At 32.9% G+C, this 16,386-nt stretch overlaps 1 protein-coding gene across 1 annotated transcript; it reads left to right on the top strand.

Annotated features, from left to right (window-relative positions):
• The first annotated feature begins 4,776 nt into the window (after positions 1–4,776).
• On the top strand, positions 4,777–7,038 carry LOC138709373 (homeobox protein engrailed-1-like). Its single transcript, XM_069840110.1, has one exon. The coding sequence runs from the start codon at positions 5,799–5,801 to the stop codon at positions 6,975–6,977; it is 1,179 nt and encodes a 392-aa protein (XP_069696211.1). The 5' UTR covers positions 4,777–5,798; the 3' UTR covers positions 6,978–7,038.
• Positions 7,039–16,386: the final 9,348 nt, after the last annotated feature.

Genomic DNA, 16,386 nt, shown 5'->3' with positions numbered 1-16,386 from the left:
GGTGATAATAATAATAATAATAATAATAATAATAATAATAATAATAATAATAATAATAATAATAGGCTAATAATAACAATAATGAGGATAATAATAGTAATAATAATAATAATAGGGATAATAATAACAGACCCTAATAAAATAATTAAATAAACAAACAAATAATAATTATATATTTATTATTTATTTATTTTTATTTTATGTGCTGGACAACAGCCGTTGGCCAATAAAAGTTCAGCACAGTGATACAATTAATAAAATAAAATGAACAACTATGGTATAAATTAAATAATTGAGATACCAACAAAATGAACATAGATTGCAATGATTAATTTACAAGAATTAATACTATAATATTTTATGGAAAGGAGATTCTTACAAAAGTGTTATCAACAGGGAAAGGATTTATATGTAAATACATATTTACTTATAAAGCTAATATAATTTATATTTTGCATTATCTTTATGTTTCACAATGTGTAGGGTTGAAAAATCCTACTTTTATTTTCCATATTTTTCCATATTTTAGAGTTTAGTACATATTTTCGTTAATTTCCATATATTTTCCATATTTCATATAAAACAGTCCATATTATATTAGGTTTAACAATAAAACAAAACAAAATTCCATTAACTTTTAAAAATACATTTCAACAATAGAGATTTAAACACATGTTCAGTAATCCCTTTAACATCAGAGTTATTTGAAAATTAGCAGTCCTATCAACAATGGGAAAGTAAGTTACAAAACTGTATTAATTTAATTTAAAATTTTTAACAGACTTCAGTTGTGCAGCTCAACAGTTAAATGCCAGTCAGAGTACACATAGGTTCAGTTTTGTAAATCATACTATAAAGACGGTAAATATGCCAAAAGTACGTCATTCAGTCAATTTAAAATCAAAACTAACAAGTTACATTTCAGAATTTAAAGAAGATGGTTTATCAACTGACAATAAAATATTATTTTGTAATTTGTGTCAGTGTGCAGTATCATCTACACAAAAGTTCCTGGTGCAACAACACATTACAACTAGTAAACATCAGGCCAACAAACAACTAAATTCCAAGCAGAGACAATTGTTTTTAACACAACCAACAACATCGAATGTAAGATCTGAGTTTAACATCGACCTGTGCCGTTCTCTCATCTCTGCTGATATTCCTCTCTACAAACTAAAGAATAAGGTCTTCAGGGAATTCCTTGAAAAATATACTCAACATACAATCCCGGATGAGTCAACACTTAGGAAGACGTATGCTCCATCCATCTACGATGAGACAATACAGAAGATAAGAGATGAAATTAAAGATAGTTCAATTTGGGTTTCCATTGATGAGACTCCCGACAAAGAAGGTAGACTTGTTGGTAATGCAGTTATCGGTTTGTTAAGTGAACAATATTCTGAACGAATTCTTTTACATTGTGATGTTCTAGAAAAGTGCAATAACAAAACTATAGTTAAACTGTTCAACGAAGCTATGGGTATCCTGTGGCCAAAGGGTATTATGTACGATAATGTGTTATTCTTTATTAGCGATGCTGCCCCTTATATGGTCAAAGCTGGACAAGCATTATCTGTTGTATATCCTAAATTGACTCATTTTACTTGTGTGGCGCATGCATTTCATCGTGTGGCAGAAGTGGTCAGAGACAATTTCCCTAAAGTAGATTTGTTGATTTCATCAGTGAAAAAAGTATTTCTCAAAGCTCCCAGTAGAGTTAACGTGTTGAAAGAAATGTACCCTGAAATTCCATTGCCACCAAAGCCAATTTTAACTAGATGGGGTACATGGCTAGAAGCAGTTGAATATTATGCCGAACATATAGACTCTATTAACAATGTTCTCCTTGCATTGGACTCTGAAGATGCAGTCTCAATTGATACTGCGAAAACAGTTACCTGTGACATAAGTGTGAAGAATGACTTAGCTCACATTCAGCATACATTTTCATGCATCATAAAAACGCTCAAAAGTCTCCAAAATAGGCACCTTTCACTATCTGAAAGTTTTGAAATTATAAATAGTACTGTGGAACAACTGAATCGTGGTAGAGGTAAAGTTGCAGATGCAGTAAGAGCTAAGGTGGACACTGTACTTTCAAAAAACCCTGGATATGAAGAACTACAAAAGGTTGTTGCTGTGATGAGTGGTGAATCAACAGTGAAGATTAACTTGGACTTATCCCCAGCAGACATTGTGAAATTGAATTATGTACCAGTTACTTCTTGTGACGTCGAACGCTCTTTTAGTCAGTATAAATCTATCCTCAGAGACAATAGAAGAAGATTCACTTTTCAGCACTTGAAAGAAATGTTTGTAACCTATTGTTATGGTAACAGACAATAAAAATTGTGTTTTGTTGAAACTACATTGGAAGATAAGGTACGTCCATTATATTTTTTGTTTAGTTTGATTAAAATGTACCAATATTTAACGTACATAGTCATTTTTTTATAATTTTAAGTCCATATTTAATTCCATATTTTGGTAAAAATCCATATTTAATTCCATATTTTGGTAAAAATAACTACATATATATTTACATATTTCATATATTTTTAGTCCATATAAATCCGTTCCCTGGTTATCAATTTGTGTAGAAAGATTATGCAAATAATATTAGCCAAGACATTGCCATGTGCTAATACTTCTATATATTGAATGGATCGAAATCGCCTACACGTATGTTAGCTAGAATTTTTAATACACATGGAGACCGGCGAGGAAGATTTAGAATTTCTAATAAGTTATAGAAAGTTTGTGAGGTCTCATGTCCTTAATAGAAATAAATACAAACGTGGACAAATTATTAGACCAAAACGTTTTTCTTGGAAAGCTAATATAATTCGTCATATCAACTATCAGTATAATTCACAGAGTCTCTATTGCTGTAAATATGATTGTTTACATCTTCTGGTATATTTTTCCAATGGTTAAGTATATTTTGTCTGGTTGTCTTGTTACTACTGGTGTTTTAATTATATACTGCAGAAGATATTCAACAGTCTGATCTTCCATGGCCTGCAAGAAGACCGGGCATGAACGAAATTGAAAATATGTGATCTATACTGAAGAAGAAAGTGAACAAAAAGAGGCTCACAACAAAACATGGACTCACTTAAGCACTGTCTGATATCTAACTAAATGATGCTGATATTCAAAGACAGTGTCAAACTTTGGTTTCCAGCATCCCTGACAAAATCAACGTGTTAATAAAGAATAAGGGAATATTCACAAAATATTAGTAACCTCCAGACTCAATTTTCTCTTCATTATTTCTGTGCAAAATATATTTTTGTTCATTATTTCTCCCGATAAATACAGCTTTGTTGCACATATAATTAATTTTGTCTAATAATTTGTCCACGTCTATACGAAGGCTGACTGAGAATTAATGTCACCTTTAAGGACCTTTCATAAGAATAAGTAATCGAGATCATGAAGTCTAGCAAACAAGCTTCGACATTTGAAGTGCTCGCATTTTTGTTCATAGTTATACCCGGAGTTGAATAATAATAATAATAATAATAATAATAATAATAATAATAATAATAATAATAATAAATAATAATAATAATAATAGACCCAATAAAATAAATAAATAAACTAATAATAATAATAATAACAATAATAATAATAATAGACTACTAAGCTTAATAAAAACCAGTTAAAGAACTCCTGCATAATGCTTAATCTATGAATTTTGCTTATCTCAAGGTTTTAAAACGAACACGGTATTTTATTTTGGACATAGTAAAATATTACTGATAAGACCACAATAATCTAGATATAGGCCTAATCTTAGGCCTAGTTGATAAAACGGGCCAAGAATAGTCTTCATATTAGCCTATAGAAATTCCCAACACTAAAAATAAACCAAAAACAAAAAAGTGAATAAAACTCATCAAGCAGACTAGGCCTACTATAACGGATGCTGATGATAGTAACATACCACAGTATAACTTAATACAGTGTTAAGAGGTTTCCGATACAGAAGTTATAAGCGTAGATATTGTGAAGAAAGTCTGGAGGTACGAAGAGTTAGGCCTACTGTAATTTATTATATTCCCGTTAGTAATATCGACCTACAGCAGAGGGATTGTTGAAAGAGCTTTCTCACAAATAATGTAAAACTACCCATTTTAAGTCAGATCATATCAAAGATAAAAAGATTAATAACAGCCTATTCTATTAGGCCACAGACTTATCCCATAACAACGACATTTCTAACAGTAAGAAGTGTAAATTTTATAGGCTAGAAAGTCACCGTTGGCCCTGTTAAGTATCGACATTGCCTACAGGTAAGAAATATAAACCTATTGTAAGTTAGTTTATTCAGTAACAATAACAGCAATAATACATCTAATAATAATAATAATAATAATAATAATAATAATAATAATAATAATAATAATAAACCTAAGCATGCTCTTGCTCTTCCCTACGTTTCCTGGAGAAAAAGAATTCTGTAATTTATCTGTGTAACACAAGTTTGGTTTTCTCTCCACCTTCTAATTTTAGGCCTACAATCTTCCACAATAAAACATTTTAAAATTCATTAGACATGTGTGCTTAGGGCATACATAAACTATATATCAATACTTTTTACTGGTCTTACATCCTACAGGTTTAGATTTCACTATTTTGTAACATAGGCCTACAAATAAATACATCGTATATTATTGCCAACCTTGGCGAATTTAAAAAAATTCCCGTCACTGTGTAGGCCTAAACGTTCAATTAAACCTGCACACAATCAAACCTTCCTCAATATATTCCTCGTATTATCCATGTTCGATTTTTGAACTTACTATGAGAACCGAACAGCTGTTGCAACAAACGGGGAATAAGAACTATTAACAGAAAACAAGGGAAAGTTTTTTTGTAATATATTTTTCTCGTAAGAGAGAGGAGGTAAAATGCGGATGTTTTAAGAAGAGGGAGGGAATTGAAGGCGGTATTCTTATAGTGGAAATGTTATATGGAGGGGGGGAAATGTGGGTTTGGTTAATATTCTCCCTTCCCATTCGGTTGGGATGCGCTCCGCCCTCATGAGGGGTGCCCCTCCCCCTCTGTACTGACATCAGAGCTCCCTCGTGTCGTGTGTAGGGAACTGGTGTGTGTGGTTAGCAACAACGAGGAACGGTGTGTTGCGATATAGGGGGGAACCACAAACTTGCGTTAAGCAAAACAAGACCTTGGCAGTGTGCGGCTTTGTGATTTGTTATTTTTTATTGTTATTGTTATATGATACGGTAATGTTCGCCAGTGCTTGCGACGGTAGTCGAACCTGAGTGAGAAGGCAATAGTGATCGCAACAATGATTTGAAAACATATTTCGTATCATGTTTTCAAAAGTGAGAATTTAAAATCCATTTTACTGTCGTCTTTCTGACGTGTTCGGGTCTGTATTTACGTGTGTGTAAGAAAATATAATGGACTTCATGAATAAGAGTCAAGAATTATGGACAATGTAAACGACATCCGGTTTCCCCTTCGGTTTTGTACGGGTCTGAGCGTGCAAACCAGCAGGTAGGCTATTTAAATGACATATGACAGACGAAAATAATTGGTCGTACCAGCATGTTGACAGAAAGTCAATGACAACTGGACAGATGTTATTACTATAATATCTACATGCGGCTAGATGACATATTTCTATGAAATTTTGAACGCCTTTAGAAGTTATTAACAACAAATAATTTACTCAGAGCAGATCATTATGCTATCAGAGAGGATAATAAATGTCAATTAACATATTGTATAGGCTACTTTGAAAGAGGCTTGTAACTATGGCAACCACAACATTGTTGTTACATAATTCTCACCATCATCACCCCCACAGTCACCACGAACATCATAAGAGACAACCAGAGGAAGAAAACAGTAGTTGTGACGGAAGTGACGTTAGCCGGCACCCGAATTCGCCGACTTCGAGGGCTGCTATCGCTGATGATATGGCGGTGACTTGCGGTGATCCGAGACCTCCAGGGTTGGTTGATACGTCAAGGATTCCTAGAAACTCTTGTTCGGATGATGAAGACTGTTGTTCCAACAATGATGAAGATGAATTGTTAAGTGTCGGCAGTGAGACGCCTCCTCCAGTTGGGCCCATCACAGACCACTTGATCTCCCTCACACCTTCGAGGATACACCTCCAGGAAGATGATGACGGTGATGATGACAGCGATGACAAGACAGAGGTCGGCTCGACTTCGGATTCCTGTAGCCGATCTTCAATATCGAGGTGTTCCCTAATGACGGACTGTTACTCAACTTCTTCTTCTATAACGTCTCCCGTCCCTTCGAAACCCGAAGAAATTCACCCCCATCGCCAACATTCACCTAGTCTCTTCAGTAGACAGATCTATAGGCCGCCACTGCAGCCCCAACAAGTTTCCTCACTCAATCATTCCGCAGCCCCGGCAACGAGACAAAATAACAATGCCGTGAACAATGCTACCAACAACGTCTCGATGAGGGCACTTAAGTTTAGTATAGATAACATACTAAAACCAGACTTTGGACGTCAGACGACAATTTATAACATTCCTAGTTTGAAAAAAGGCTCCAGCGGCGGCTCGTTATCTGTGCGGTGTTCTAGTGGTGGACCTTTACAAGATGCGGCAATAGGAAGGACTTCTTCGTCTTCGACTTCGAAAAGAAATGATGTGGGTGCGAGGAACGGTGCCGGTGTGGACAAATTGGGGCGGAATGCGTTGCCTATGGATCTGTCGAAGGTGGTCGCGCCATCGCCCGAGACCCGGGACTCTGGTTCTACGGCGAGTGATGGCCCGACGGCCGCCGCTGGCTCGCCGAGTTCGGCGGTACCCGGCGCATCTGGAAGCGCGTCGTCCGGCTCGGGGTCCTCCCAGCTGCTGTGGCCCGCCTGGGTATACTGCACCCGCTACTCCGACAGGCCCTCGTCTGGTGAGTACACTGCTCTAAGCATTTATGTCTCCATGCGGTGACAGAGGGCAGCTAAAGAAAGGCTTTATTTCACAGAAGAATTAAGGCAATTACTTTCAATAGTCTATACGAAAAACAAGTAACTTTGCTAGTCATAGTAGTTTCAGCGAAATAATTTTAATTTTAAAGATAGTAATATCTAAACCGATGAAACCTGAAATGAATTTAAACTATGTGCAATCTAACCGAAAAGATTTATAATATCTTCTCACCATTCGTGAGCTGCCACAAGGGACAAAGAGTACTTAACCATAGAAATTTTTACAAGTTCATGAAAAACCATTAATTTTGTTTTAACAATGAAATTCTTACAAGTACAGAGCTGCAAATATTTTTTTTTTTTTTAGATTAGTGGAAATATACCTATTTTTAGAAAGGTAAGTGTTACAAAAAAGTAAAGAATGCTACTGAACTTAGTTTGATTTCGAATATAGGTGATTCTTCAGGAGAGCAATTGATCCTTTCAATGCAGCTAAAGTTACAATCGGAATAATAGATGTAGGTATTCCAAGCCTCTTAAACACATCTTTCATGAAGAGAGTAGCGGTACCTCTTGTTCCAACCAGAAGTCCGATTACTTCAAGCTCTTTTAGCTGGTATTTTTTGAGGTAATAGGGAATGGTAGGATTGTAGATATTCTTTTTTTCATTATCCACTAACACTGACTAGCTTCTGTTTATGAACTAGCCTACTTACGGTGAGTAACGAAATTACTTTCGGGAGAGTTAACAGATCAGTTCAATATAAAACGTTTATTTTTATTTCTGAAATTTATTCAGTGCTTTGGTAATAATCTTCGGACATCAATTTTAAGCCGCGAAGACAACAGATACTACGATGTTTTGTGAAATTATTTTTCTACATGAAGAACTGTTGTAAAATTCTTCTTAGAAGTAGGCTACATTTATTGGCTTCTGAAAAAAAGAAGTGCGTCTACACCGTGATCGGTTTTGTGGCAATGCCTTTACTCCTAACACTTGGAATCTACATTGACTAAAATTGAAATTAGTATTTAGTATTTATCGTTAATAGTTCACAAAAGTACGCAACTTAATAATTTAAAATTGATCTATTTACGAATAGTAATTAACTTATACATAATAAATATTACAATTTAATAATTAATTTTTCTATCACATAACTTATCTACTTCTGGTTTTAGTGCATGTTTAAACCAATCGTGTTAACTATAAAACCTTAGAACTTAAATATCTGCTACTTTTGACAATTCTCTACAATAAACAGTTGTAAATAAAAAATTGCAATTAGGTATCTTTAAGGTTATAATTTCTCAGTATTAAGCTATTATATTATCATCTTAAAAAATATTGTAGGCCTATTGATGCCATTTGAAGAATTTCCTACTTCGTTTTATTTTTTTTTCTGCATAAACTACTGCAACATTTCTGTGTAGGCCTACAGCTTACGGTAGTACATGTAAAAAAATAAGTTTTTAATTTTTTATAATATTGATTTTAAGAATTATTGAATTAACTTTTCTCTAGCTTATTGGTTCATTTAGTGCCTGATCATTAAACTAAAATACTATTTTATCGTAGTTAAATAAATATGTCAATAAGCAGTGCCTACATTATCAGTCATTATGTTTATAATTAACACATCGTGCGTGACAGAATATAGGCTAAGTAGATAATGAACAGTAATGTTCCAAGAACAAATCTAAGATTTCGTAATGAAATGGATTATGCTACTTTTATTTCCATTTGTTTTGATTTTTGCAAGAGTACTTCAAACTGATAGAATTTATGGATAGATCTATAAATTTAATCTATAACTACCACAAAATTTACTTACATTCAAATTAAATAGCTTATTTGTTGTGATCTTGCATTATAGGCTACGGCGTAGAATTTCGTTTAACTTAGAAACAGTAACGAAATTAGTGAGTGTTTAATTTACAATACTGAATTATAGGAAGTGAAAAGTCAAACTGAATAACGAATAATTTATTTAAAAACCTGGCTGTAAGTCCATACTTTTAAATTTATTGAAATGAAATAAAACCTACTTAATATTACTACATTCATTTCAGTATCTACAGAAATAAAAACCAATTATGTCGATCAAGAAGATCTTTGCTTAGCTAAGTCTAATGACAGCAAGCAAATGTCAGCGTTTTGAATTTATAAATTTAGTGGCACTTAAAAATTAAGTTACAAATTCAGCACTTTAAGCATTCTTTGTGAAATCATACTTTTAGGCCAATGTCTTGATCACAACAAATGCTAAACCTCTAATTTTAAAGTGTTAATAAATCACTACTTCTTAATTGATTCGATAAGTTTAGTACTGATGAAATACAACTTTCATAATTATGAAGATAATTAATTCAGATTTCCGAAGCTACGGTGCAGCATTCATAGGCTACCTTTATACAGTTAAGTCTAAGCTATGAAACTGGTACATTGAAAAGGAAGAAAATAAATTTTAATTTGGAACAGTTTTTCATTCGAATTTTAATATATGAACGAGAGGTATAGATAGTGCCAGCAAGCTATTTAAGCAAAGTGCAAGCAATTGATTTAATGATTTAGACATAGCCTACATAACATTATTAAATGAACTTAGCACTTCAAAGTTATGAAATAAAACAACAGCAAAAAGACTTCTAGAAACCACGACAGCATATGGAGTGTAACAAGCCAGAAAATAGCCTACATAGTGCGGCGTCCTATTAGCTATAGAGTCGGCTTTCATACCGCGGACCTGGGTTCGAAATTTGCTAGTTCAAGTAAAAATGATGACGATGTTGGGGGAATCTCTTCGAGGTGTTCTCTTAACCCTGCCATAATTCAGTTATTTCTACATTTTCTATAAAATCCGAAATGTAGAATGATCGAAGACGGACACAATAAACTATCTCCTTAAGAGATTAAAAACTGTTGTACCTGAAAACTATATTCGTGATGCTTATTTTCCTTGCTTTCAAAGTATTCTTATCTATGGAATATTGCTATGGGGCAACAGTATTTTTATAAATAGGGTCCTATTGCTTCAAACAAATGCAGCTTTTAATGAACATTGTAAACCATTATTTGTGAAAAACAAAATCATGACTGTAATTAATTTATATGTTCTAGAGTTAATTTTGTATGTTAAAGATAATCTTCCAACTTTAACATTAAGAAATGATATTCATTCCTATGACACAAGACATGATTTTAATATCGTAACATGTGAACTTGCTAAATCCCCCCCCCCCTCAAAAAAAAACTTTTGTCAAATGTCATTGAAGGTTGCTAACAAATTTCCATCCCATATTTTTTAATTTAAGCAGAGCTGCTCTCAAATTTTATACCTCTAGTAGGTGAATTTTAAAACCATTTTATAATCTTGACGAATTTTTTGGTTGTACAATCTCTTTGTAATTTATCTGACTTTCTCTATACATTTTGTTTTTAGACACGTAATTTAAACTATTAAACTATTCGTAATCTGCCCAGTCGATCTAAATAAGTAACACACACGCACAAAAACGAAGGAAGAAATAGGGCCGTAACTGATAAAGATTAAGATGAAGGTTTTATTTGGAGAAGATCCATAACAGCGGGTGAGAATTGATGAGAATAATAATAATGATAATAATAATAATAATAATAATAATAATAATAATAATAATAATAATAAATATTATAATATAACATAATATATAATAATAATATATTATTATTATTACTATTATTATTATTATTATTATTATTAGTAGTAGTAGTAGTAGTAGTAGTAGTAGTAGTAGTAGTAGTAGTAGTAGTAGTAGTAGTAATAAAACACTATTCAATTTAATTTGTCGTTTGTATCACGAAATATAACTACGATTTTACCTTCAAATTAATTGAATCCGGTTCAAGTCCCGACAGAAATTTATTAAAAATATATCTCCTGGTGTGTTTTTCTTGTCTTTCACTATTTTAAGCGGTAACTTTATGTCAACCATACCACATTACAAAGGGATCCCGCTCCTTGTAAATGTCTCGACGAAAGTGACGACGAAATGGACATTAAGGGTAAATTTGATGATGGTGATAATGGCGGTGATTATGATCTTGATGATCAACTAGCCAAATATAACGCTGAAATATGAGGAATATTTTAAATTAATGAAATACCACTATTGCTATCAGAACTACGAAACTACAAGTAAAAGAATCGTAGTCTGTTCTTCCCTGTACTAAGGTACTTGAATTAGATTGGAAATCCAGTAGCGAACTGCATATTTAAGTAGCGAACTGCATTCTCATAAGTTAAGAGTTTAGCACTTACATAACTGTGACAAAATTATTTCGCTTTCTTCGTGGTGATTTTATGTCTTCATAATGTTATGTTTACAATTTCAAGATTTTAATACATAATTTTATTATTTTCAATTGGCGTCTACCGCCATCACGGATTGTAATTCCTCCAATGGCATGGATGTTTCTTCATTTTAAATGTTATGTCATGTGTTGTCTCATATGGAAACCCAACATCACGCCGACCCCATATCGTGGGAGTCAGCCTATAGTGTGTTCGTCTAATGCAAGCTGAAATAAATCCAAAATTATGCCCAGCGCAAACGCTGCTTCTACTAGATTTGTGAGAACAATTTGATAGGCCTAGTTTAATCATCATTATCATCGTCGTCCCATTCTATGAAGAGTACTGCCCTACTGGACCGTTTCGATCTCTAAATTAAAATATACGTTTACTCACAATGAATGGAAACTAGCTGTAACGAGGAGGTGTGGATGATGATGTTGATGACTATGATTACAATGACTAGGACCTTCTCGTGAAAGTTTACTTAATCAAGATTTTTCCGCTTATGAGCTCTTGCTTCCGTGAAATTTATGATTCCTACTGCAAGCAAAATTACGCATATCACATATCACTATTTTTATAACTAGCTAGATATAATTTTAATTCAGGTCATTACAGCATTTTCACCTTATCATAATAAAGATATAGCCTAATAGAATGGTAAAGCTACAGTACCTCCAATCTTAATTAACTATTTTGAATTCACATTACGAAAGCATAAAAAGCTTCTATGATATGAAATTACAGTATTTTAGTCGTAATCACTTTTCGTTATTAGACGTAATGATGCAAGTATCCTTTCCACTCACGTGTTAATACAGCTACTACATTACTGCAGGGAATCTGATGCTCTTGGAGGGGAAATGCTGCGTTGCAAGACATAAAAAATTAAAGTATAATTTCCAATGCGACCCTTACAAAATATCCCAAGGCATTCGTTGTGTAATATAACAGGAAAAGGCTAGTTTATTTTCATAATATTTAGTTTCAGTGAAGAATATTGCTGTAAGGCTTATGGAAACGATGTGGAGTGTTGATTCTGAATGTAAGATAGAGGGGAGAGAGAGAGAATGAAGGAAAAACGTTGGAGGAAATGCTTCAGCCTTGAAGACGAACGACCCCAATAGAATACATGCCGCAATAATGGTGGTCGCTTTTGTTAATATTATGTTCTCTATAGTGAGATTATTACAACAGTGACTCCAACCTCAGTCATCTTCTCGTGTTAGAGTCGAGAGAACGCTTTATGGGGAAATCGATAATCGTAGAGGCTACACAAAAGATGTAATGTAGGCCTATGTATAAATTCAAACAGAAGGGCGAAGAAAATTTAAATGATTTAAGTTTCGTTCATTAATATTTTAAACACAGTAGGAAAATTAACTTTTATATAGGCCTAACACTTTATTATTATATCTACAATACATCATAGCTCACACATAGAGCCAATATTCATTTCACGTCTTAGTTGTTTAGCTTTATGAGGAAATCGATAATCGTATAGGCTGCACAAAAGATATAATGTAGGCCTATGTCTAAATTCAAACAGAAGACGAAAATTTAAATAATTTAAATTTCGTTCATTAATATTTTAAGGAGTTAGGTACAGCTTACAGCAGTAAAAGTTTTGGAAATATTAAACATTTTTTCCCCTATTACTGTATCTTGTACAATAATGAAAATTGGTATGTGTAAAACACTGTCATCCTACTATATGAAAAAAATATTTTCTTTTTTCAAAATTCAAAATTATGGCAGTTTACTGTGCAGTGATGAAGCGTTTCCCTCATAACTCATAAACTTTTTCATGTTCTCTCTCTTTTATTTTATTGCTGAAACTCATGTTTACAATATTATGCTCTTTCAACTACATTCCTTAATAAATGATATTTTTTTTTTATTTTGTGTTAGAAGAAAATACTGACATTTGACCATTCCTTAAAATGAATTCATTTTTTATCACACAATTTATCAAAGGTAGAGAAGTGATTTTGCATCATATTGTAGATATGACATGCATAAATACACACAAAAAATTTCATCACAGAATGTTGGAAACGCTTCATCACTGCACAGTGAACTGCCACCATTTTGAATTTTGAATATATATATATATATATATATATATATATATATATATATATATATATATATATATATATTTTTAAATCGTAAAAATAATTTTTTCATATAGGCCTATCAGAAGGACAGTATTTCATACATACTAATTTTCATTATTGTACAAAACACAGTAATGGAGGAAAAAAATGTTGAATATTTCCAAAATCTTACTGCTGTAAGCTGTACCTAATTCCTTAAACACAGTACAGAAATTAAATTTTAGGTAATACTTTATTATTATACCTACAATACATCGTAGCTTGCAAATAGAGCCAATAATCATTTCACGTCTTAGTTATTTAGCTTTATGAGGAAATCGATAATCGCAGAGGCTACACAAAAGATGTAATGTAAGTCTATGTCTAAATTCAAACAGAAGGACGAAGAAAATTTAAATGGTTTAAGTTTCGTTCATTAATATTTTAAACGCAGAAGAAAAATTAAATTTTAGATAACACTTTATTATTATGCCTAGAATACATCGTAGCTTGCACTTAGAGCCAATTTTCATTTCATGTCGTAGTTATTTAGGCAGGGAATCAATTCGAACGTAGTGAGAAGACAGAAGAACACAAAACATAAATAAGCTTAAGCTAAATAATTTGGGCCATACTCGTAGTCATTCTTAGCGCGGGCTTCCGGTGGATGATCAGCGAACTAACGTTTATCGTATTCATAAACCAGTGTTAGCGATATGATATGATATGAATCCTTACAAGTAATCAGTCGATAGCCGGGGCTAGTTTAGCACGCTCGTAGTGCGGACTAGCAAAATGTCTACGCATAGCATCCTTTAGTCTCTAAATTTTTACACTACTTGACTGTTCGCTATAATCCTATGGCATTCGATGGGCACAGTATTTAACAGTCATAAGGAAGTTATTTGAGTGAATAACACATGTAACTTATTCGTTATTTACAGTATGTAAATGTTTTGTTTCTTGCATGTTTTGTGTATTCAATATTGCTCCAAAAACATTGAATTTAATAGGCAACATTGAACACTTTACAATATGCAAAAGTAAACCTATCAAATTGATGTAGACTGCGTTTATAGTACAATAAATATTATTGAGTATCGCGTTTTAACTGTAGAATCAGGGGCACATACAATTTACCACATTAAGGTCACACATAAAATTGGAACAGCTAATTTATAAATGGAAATAAATTAAAGATGTGGATTTTGTTAAAATGTTTTCTTTTGATTTTATGTAGCCTGGACCTATTACTCATTATACTGGTATAAATTTATATAAAAAGCAGAAGGTTATCATTTTTAGAATTAAGACTTACGAAGTATCGTCTACATTTGTCATTTATTGCATAACAGCTACATGCAATTGTTCCAGTGGAAAGTAGTGAAGAATAAAATTTTATTACATTAGGCCTATAACATTATAATGATGATAATGAAAGACAAATTACCATAAAGTTATGATCATTATTCGTAAATGTAGGCTAACTGCAGAGTTACCGGTCATCATTGTGTGGTTAGGAAGACAAAAATAAAAATAAAGTAATAATAATAATAATAATAATAATAATATTATTATTATACAAGTAGTAGACCTCCTAGTATTTCTAGTTAGGCCTATAGCCTATTGTAAAATCAGTGAACCGGGTTCGATTTATGGTGCGGGAAAAGAAACGTCTCATTGTATTCGACACCGAAAAGTGGTTTTGGGTACTCCGTTAGTCTCCTTTCTGCGTAGACCTACAAAGATTTCTCCTGAACTATTAGTTGTACTGTATATAGTTTATATCTATGAATCACTTTATCCGGATAATATCACACACGTGAAATCTAACAATTTCAGTAAATATTAATAGGTTTGACAGGAAATTAAAAACGCATAATTAAAATAACTATAACAATATTTTTCTCGTCATTTCTCGTACTGCACAGAATTAACTAAGTTTATATTAGTAATATGCGTTACAAGAGCGGTATGTTGACGTTTTCATGTTCGAGGAAAAGATTGAAAAAGCGAAACGTAGTTGAGCTTTTTTAATTTCCGAGAACATGAAAACAAATATACCGCTCGTGTATCGTACATTATTTTGTGCGAAGATCGTTTATTACATCCTGAAAGAGGAATTTCTAATTAGTTACAATGAAATCTCCATCTTGGTTTCTATTCAATGACGGCAACTTTGGAAAACAAATATATCTATCTTCAACATTGTTCCTATAAAATGTTTTCTGTGTTTACTATACTCCAGCAGGCCGTGATATACGTCTGTCTTTTTTTCCCCCAGTCTATGATGAGTCTGGAATCTTGTTGATTTTTTCACGGCTTCGTTAATGTTACTTGCATTACAAATGCAGTAACTTTTGTGGTGTTGTAGAGTTTACTTAATTTTTGTAAATATTTAAAAACAATAATTAACAGTTCAATTTAGGTGAAATTGCAGTGGTAAGTTTCCAATTTATAATTATTACTATATTGAACGTCTTTAAAAATAATATGTTAAAAGCCTGAAGCAGTAAAATGAATATGACGCTTAAGCGGTAAGAATAGGGAAATTGTTATGTGTGTTACGTTGGGAATACTGAATGTGGTATTTCACACTTACCGCGTATTGGTTGTGTGCGGAAAGCAAGCAAATAAGCACGATCTCGCACAAAATTATATTGAAACATGTCACTTAACGTCGATTTAAAAATGTTTGGCTAAGAGAAATTTATGGGCCTATTTTTCGTTATGAAGACAATCGAAGTTTTCGAAGTCTGAGACTACACAGCAACACAGGTATAACAGAGAATAGGATAGAGTGGACTCATTTTCTAGAATTTACCATCACTTATAATCATAGTAAATTACATTTATTACGAGTGGGCGATCCACATAAACATGGTTTTAAATATTTAGAATTAGGAGAGAGTTGGGTAGTATCGGACATCGGGTAATATCGGACAGTGAGTTTCTTTCATCTACCACACGATGATAGTACCTGATTGACATGGTT

This window comes from Periplaneta americana, chromosome 1 (assembly GCF_040183065.1).
Source record: "Periplaneta americana isolate PAMFEO1 chromosome 1, P.americana_PAMFEO1_priV1, whole genome shotgun sequence".
NCBI classification, from domain to species: domain Eukaryota; kingdom Metazoa; phylum Arthropoda; class Insecta; order Blattodea; family Blattidae; genus Periplaneta; species Periplaneta americana.
Note: the sequence above shows the minus strand (reverse complement) of the source record. Positions and strands in the feature narration are given on the sequence as shown.